Consider the following 7,337-nt stretch of genomic DNA (forward strand, 5'->3'; position numbering starts at 1 on the left):
GCAAGTCGAGATGGAAAATCTGTTAAATCATCTGATTCATCGTGATTAATTTTTGAAGAAAAAAAAAGGAATTGATAAGGACGCTGCCAACCTCAGTTGAAATAAGAGCAGAGTGATTCAAAATCGAGTCTTCATAAAGAAATAAAATGATCTCCATGAAAATAGTGTGGGCAAGGCTAATTAAGTCTCGAAAAAAGAACATAATAAACATAACCAAAATAATGTTTTGTTTGTAATATCTGACTAGCTATTTAACTCTAAGATGTTACTAATTATATACTAGCTCTTTATATTTTATCAATACAATTTTGTCTACCACTAGTAAACTCACTAATGTACATGATATGTTTGCATCAGGTATAGTGCAAACGGTTTGCACAGCGTTTACCATTGACATATCAATGCACTGTGTATCGTTATAACTTTTATGTGCACGTGGAAACAGCTAAACGCCACCGCATCTACACCGTTCTTTGTTAACAAAATCAAATTTATACGTTTAGAAAAAATATCAGAAAAGCGCAAGTAAAATTATCTGTAAGTGAACTTGTCGAATTAAACAATAGCAAATCAAAAATCAGCTGGAGATCATTTATTGAAAAACAATTTTTTTTTGTCTTTTTAAAGGGCCCCTGAAATTGTACACTGAAGTTGACCACGCTTTCTTTGATGTACTTAGTACCTATGTTTACACGATACAAATGCAATTTTTTTGTGCCATTTTTTTTTGTTATAAAAAGGCACTTCAAATATCCGATTTTCCGTTAATTGCTTGATTTAAATAAGTATTTGTATTCTTTGCACAATTGACGTCGTGTACAAATTGGTTACAGAGATGTGGTTCGGATGTCGAAAAGCTCGCTAAATTTGTCGTCGTCGTCGTATTGGCTTCATATCTTACAGGATGCGATTGATTAAAATGGATTTGTTTAATTGATGTGTTTGTTGTTTGCATCGGTGGATGATAATTTAAATCAATAACGCTAGTTTTTAAACAGTGCAACTGATGCTAGTTTGTGTACAAAAATGTATATATACATATCATCGTTACAATTATGTTATGATATCATCGTAGACATTATTTACACTAAATAGCTCACCTGAAGGCCATTTGAAGTGACTTGCTTTTGTGTCCGTTGCGTTGATAATGTCGATGATAATAGCGGATGCTCATTCACATATATATTAAATAGAATAAACACGACTGAATTGAACCCGTATCAATACCAAATTTATTATATGGTTTTATTTTTTTAAACTACTAAACAGAACACAACAACGCACATATAATATTGTGAATGAGCTAAATTTTAGCAAAATTAGTATAATGTTTATATAAAAATTGGAAAAGTATATATAAAGCAATAATAATTTACCGTAATGTTTGTAAACTACTCGAGCTGACCGTTCGTTCTAGAATTTCACCCCAATACTTTTCGGAGAGTGTGTCGTAGTCGGTTTGAGGCGGTATTAGTGATGACACTGGTCGAGATGGTGGTCCCGGTGGAGAAATTGTCAAACTATTTAAATTGCACTCAGAACTAACACTACAACATCGTAATTTTTGCTCGGATGTATTATCATTGCGAATAAAACACTATGGAGAAACGAATGACGTGACAACACATTTATTTCTGTCTATATTTCAAAAAATGGAAATGAAATGGTCGCTCTAAAATAAAATTACCCTTAATAACAGTTCCTTGGCTAATCGTCTAAAATGCGCATTCAAAAGCCAATACAAAAATGGATTCCAAAAGCTATTGCTTATTGCAGTCCACGTAACTAAAAATTCCAGAAACGGCGGCAGCTATTCGAATATAGATAAATAGAGAGAGAGTAGATATAGGGTGACTCATGACTCGCAACGAATTTCCACATTCCAAAACTCAAAAGGAGTAAGAAAATGAATCACATTAAAATTGTATACATTCAAAATAAAATTTGAAAGAACACGAATTCGAAGTTGATCTGGTGCAAATATTCTGGTGATACAAAATAATTTGATTTCTTTATGAGCTTTGGCTTTTTGCCATGTACCTTTGATCCAGTGCATGCAGCAACTACTTCCTGTATGCTCCAAGGTGTCACCATCACTATAAATCCCAATGACATGGCTGCCATTGTACGTGACACAGAGCCACTTAGTCGTCTCTCTTGCAGATCCACATTCTAAACGAGAAACATGAAAAATGTCGATTCATACAAGTTTATTGACACTTAACGAAACACATCTAAATGACGGCACATTTTTATTGCCAATTCAATTTTACAGCTTGGCCCTAGAGCTCAATTCTTTTCACAGAATTAGTGTTCAGATTCATTCAAAATCGATTACAAGAAACCAATTTAAATTAGTTTAATTGTGGATGAAGTAGTTTATATTTGTATTGAAATGGTATCATTTTTTTCTCACTTGCTTTTGATTGTCCGCAGTCTAAAAAGACTCGGAAAACTAAAATTATTCACCGCCATCGCATTTCAAGACACCAACCACTATCGTTAATGGAAGGAAAGGTGTATAATGGTGCAATGCAAATTAAATGCGCTCGAACTTGAAATGAAGTTGTTAATGAAATAATTGTTACAATTTTGAGCACTTAAAAATAAATTAAGAACGCGTGATAATTTTATCATTTTTGTTCACTTTCTGGTATACTAATGACTAAATGTGCAAATACACAAATTGCTTTTTATATGACTATTGTTGGGTCGCTTCGACGACACACTTACAGAATAAACTATATTCGTATAAGGAATAGTTTTTTTTTTATCGAAGTTAAGTGTCTACAAAGTTTTCTGTTGAACAAATTCAAATAACGAAAGCATCATGCTTATTTTCTTAAACTAGGTAATGAGTTAATATTAACTGATTGGAACCTAAGAATTATTTCTTGGTGGAGAAATCATGTAATATAAAAGACGATATTAATTGGATAGTTCAGGAGTAGTTTTTTGTGGCTTTTGCTTAGTATGTGTCTTGAAAAGACAATCAAAGTGGTGTATAGATATATCTATATATTTTGAACACTTTATTCGACATACATAAAACTAGGGGCAGAGCAGTACTAAAATAATCATTTTTGTTTAAAGTAATTCTATGTTGTGAGTAGTAATCCATATTAATCCATAGTAATACACACTTACGTAAATTCTAACAGCAGTGCAATGTCCTTTCATGTGTACGTTGTGTATGACATTTGCTAGGCATAAAGCGATCGCAGTATATTTCGGATGAGATATTTTATTGTTAAAAAATGGAAAATAACGAATTTAATTTAATAAATATCGAATTAATTGTTTCAATCCGCAATATACGACGAACGCTTTATTCCTAACAAATTTAATACACAACGTACACATGAAACGTCATTGCACTGCTGTTAGAATTTACACAAGTGTGTATTACTGCGGATTAATATGGATTACTACTCACAACATAGAATTACTTTAAACAAAAATTATTATTCTAGTACTGCTCTGCCCCTAGACATAAAATCATAATGAAATAAATTTTCGTTGGCAAGATTTCAGTATATTATATTTTCATCACAATAAAATTCGATGGTATATACATAAGTGCGATTAACACTTAAACTTTGGATTATACCTTTTCAGTTGGTGATGGTAAATTTCCTCCAACCGCAATGGGACGTGTAACGGTTGCCGTTTGCGATGCCACAATCGATCGGGTTTGCTGCATCATCACCGAAGGTGTGGCAATAACTAATCGAAGACGACTCGCATGAAAACTCGATCCATAGCAGTACATGAGAATCATTGTGGTTGGGAAATACAATGAGCAAGTGGCCAATATTCGATATGATGGTTTGCTGTAGAATGGTTCACATATCAGGAGGCCAGTCTCGTTAAAGTAATATCCTAATTATGATCATTTTTTATTACGTAAAATAAAAATATGTCAAAAAAGTGAAATTGTTAATTGCTCGTTTTTAGTTAAATTTACCTTTGGGTAGTACTAAAAATCCAAAAACGGTTAAGCATAAAGTCCACGTTAGACTTAAGAGTGCCACACAGCCCTATTAAAAGAGAGTAATGAAAATTTCATTTTTAATTAAGATTTAAGTGAAATTTTGCAATATATTGCAACGTATGAAATTTAAATTGACATTCCATTAAAAAAAGTTCTAAAATATCCAGATGACACACCTTTTTACTCGAATGCATTTGATATTTTTCTTGATGCAAAGCGCACATATATCGGTCAACAGCCATACATATTAAAATAACTGTACTTTGTTGACATAGTGCTCCACGAAGCAACGCCTACAAGTATATGTAATAATATTTCCAGTGTAATAGCAATGTAATTTAATTTGAAATTATGATTTCTGAAATTTTATATGTATTATTTGTATGTATAATTGTATAAAGTCATATGACTAATGATTTTTTTTAAAAATTGGTCAATTGTTACTGTATGTGCTTTTATAACAGAACCAAGAACTTAAAAGTTTATAAGAAGAGCTAGTTATTTTCACTAGTTCACTGTACGACGTCGGCATCACGTCGGTGATTGATTCTAAACAGTAATACATTGTCATCTTTCAAAGACTACTAAAAGATCTTTGTAAAAATTAAAATTACCTGTATTTGACAGAATATTTCACCAAAAGGCCAACAGTGAAAAAGTGCGGGTAAAATACCCAACGGTGTGATTAATATTCCGATCGCAAAGTCATTTAATGCTAATGATGTCAATAGATAACGCGGCTGCAAGCGTTTCGTTCATTGATGAAAAAATATATTAAACAAAAATTACATTTGAAGAAGATAAATATATATAATAATGTTTTTTTTTTAATAAATAAATGTCGCAGTAAATTTTAATGGACATGAAAAAAATATTTCAGAAATGCATTGTGCCATTTTAATGCAATTGCATTTTTGGATAAAACTTGAAAATAATTCAATGAATTCGTGTTTTTCATATAAACACGAGCATGTATGTCGTATATAAAAAAAACAGCGCCATTTTGACTCTGCGTAATGTTCAATTATCTATCTTTTTGTTTTTGTAGTTGTAAATAAAGGCGCCGTTGTGTCATTTTCAAATGTAATTATCACATTTTTTCGGTGCTTTTAATTCGCAAACCCGAACTAAAACTATCGAAAATACACTTAGTTGTACTATGAATCAAATATTATTTTTTTTCATTACTTCAAACGTAGCGCTTAGTATATAAATTTCGAACAATGTAAAATTGTACTTAGTTCAATGTGAAAGTGAACTGTCAACGCAAATTTGTTCACAAGAACAAACAATCATCTATGTTAAATTGAATGAATTTTCTCTTACCTGTGGATCGATATACGGCGAATAACGGCGATGATTTATTACAACAATTAGCATGAAATTAGCTCCGATAATTCCTATCGTTAGCAAGAATATAATTAAGGCTTGTATAACATCTAATGGACCGATATAGTAGTAAAGTGGATGAGTGTAACGTTCGTGCTCACAGCTAACATTTTTTATATTTGGCGCGACAAGATAAATTCCCGATTTTAGATCCATCGCAACCACTTAACACCTGCAACAGACACAAATATGAAGTTGTTGAAGGAGCGGCATAGAAAGGCATCTCAACGTCCAAATTGATATTTAAATTTTTTTGGATTGTACAAAATCAGATTTGAATTGTACATTATAAATTCAGTTTAATTGGAAAACTGCTATAAAAATTAGGATGGGTGAATTTCTTCCTACCCGACTGAAATTTGTGAAATCTAATTAGAGTTTTGAATTGTACATATTTTGTACATTTTTCTACAATATACTTTGTTATAATAATATGAATAATTAAAAAGTTGGCCATTCGCGGCCAATTCGAAAACTGCTATAAAAATTTGGATGGGTGAATTTTTTCTTACCCGATTGAAATTTGTCAAATATAATTACAAATTTGGATTGTATTGTACATATTTTGTACATTTTAACGACGTATACTTTGGAGGTGTACGAAATTTGAAAAAATAAATCCGTAAATTGACCTTTTTCGTTTTTGGAACTTTTTGCCGCAGAGAGTGACCCGATTGAAATTTTTCAAATCTAATTACAGATTTGAATTGTACATATTTTGTACATTTTCTACAATATACTTTGTTATAATAATATGAATAATTAAAAAGTTGGCAATTCGCGGCGAATTCGAAAACTGCTATAAAAATTGGGATGGGTGAAATTTGAGTAGAACTTTTTTGATTTTTGAACTTTTGGCTCCAGATAGTGACTCGATAAAAATTTCTCAAATCTGATGGTTGATTTGAATAGAACATATTTTGTACATTTTAACGACGTATACTTTGGTGGTGTACGAATTTCGGGTAAACATTTTCCGGGTTTTGATGTTTTCAATTTTTAAAAAGCCAAATTCTGAATTTTTTTTGTTGGTACATAATCATAATAATTGTTGTACATAATTGCACATAATTTGTACATTTTAGTAGTATATACGATTTTTCGAAAGTTGACATCGACCGGAAATTGACTACCTATCCAAATTTTTCATTATCATCTAAATCGAGATTTTCCGCATTAGATTATTGCATCCTGTCGAATGTTACATAGCATCATCGAATAAGATGTAAAATAATCGATGTATACATCTCTGCCGGCAAATATTTGTTCAACGCAAAAGGAAACAACCCAATTTTTTACATCGTACATATCGAAGTCAACGAACATAGCGCGTTTGATTTTTCCAAACCATTGACTTACCGTGCGTTATACTTCAACATAAATAACAGTAAAGAAAACGAGTATCCAAATTATTATTTGGTATTATTTTGTCACCATAAAACTATCCACAATACATTACACTACGTGTGTGAGACAAAAACCACTGTGTCTGTATAATAATCAGAGTTTGTCTACATTTTCCATTTTCTTTCTCTCCATACACAAAAAGAAACGAAAGAAATGAAAAAATAGTTCTTTTTAGATGGTGAGCTTTCATTTTGATCCGCGCTATAGTTCAAAATGTTTCAAAAATTCGCTCATGATAGCGAATCCAAACAACTTAAGCAACACTCATTGCATACCATTTAGATTATGATATATTCTCTTTATACTACTTTTGTTTCATATGTAGAAACAATGGTGTTTGTCACGTCGTTGATGAAAGAGTTCGCGCCTTGTATACATGTCATATACCCACTCTGAATATGTAATCAAATTCAGTAAAACGCATCATTACTATGCGCACCATAACGGATTGATTTTTATGGCATTTTAACTCTTTTCGTTTCTTTTTTTAGATTCTAGTTTATTGCTTCAAATAAACATTCCCAAAGAATATAAACAAACTATCACA

General features: G+C 31.5%; 1 protein-coding gene across 1 annotated transcript; it reads right to left on the reverse strand.

The window, feature by feature from the left end:
• Nucleotides 1-570: 570 nt before the first annotated feature.
• Nucleotides 571-5,592, reverse strand: LOC116336835 (trace amine-associated receptor 1). Its single transcript, XM_031760986.1, has 11 exons — nucleotides 5,321-5,592; nucleotides 4,609-4,734; nucleotides 4,171-4,287; nucleotides 3,968-4,040; nucleotides 3,611-3,882; nucleotides 2,041-2,172; nucleotides 1,688-1,810; nucleotides 1,377-1,597; nucleotides 1,263-1,303; nucleotides 1,101-1,204; nucleotides 571-1,009 (listed from the first exon to the last, which is right to left on the reverse strand). Exons 1-11 carry the CDS (start codon nucleotides 5,537-5,539, stop codon nucleotides 746-748), a joined length of 1,692 nt encoding a protein of 563 aa, XP_031616846.1. The 5' UTR covers nucleotides 5,540-5,592; the 3' UTR covers nucleotides 571-745.
• Between the last annotated feature and the right edge of the window lie 1,745 nt (nucleotides 5,593-7,337).

The sequence above is a fragment of the Contarinia nasturtii genome, unplaced genomic scaffold, assembly GCF_009176525.2.
Source record: "Contarinia nasturtii isolate CC-2019 unplaced genomic scaffold, AAFC_CNas_1.1 Cnas_scaffold_187, whole genome shotgun sequence".
NCBI lineage: Eukaryota > Metazoa > Arthropoda > Insecta > Diptera > Cecidomyiidae > Contarinia > Contarinia nasturtii.

Coding starts and splice junctions, on each gene's coding strand:
- LOC116336835 (XM_031760986.1), bottom strand. CDS start 5,539: ATGGATCTAAAATCGGGAATTTATCTTGTCGCGCCAAATATAAAAAAT. Junction 1,598..1,687: donor CCAAGGAACTGTTATTAAGG/GTAATTTTATTT, acceptor GTTTCTCCATAG/TGTTTTATTCGCAATGATAA. Junction 1,205..1,262: donor GCGTTGTTGTGTTCTGTTTA/GTAGTTTAAAAA, acceptor GGTTCAATTCAG/TCGTGTTTATTCTATTTAAT.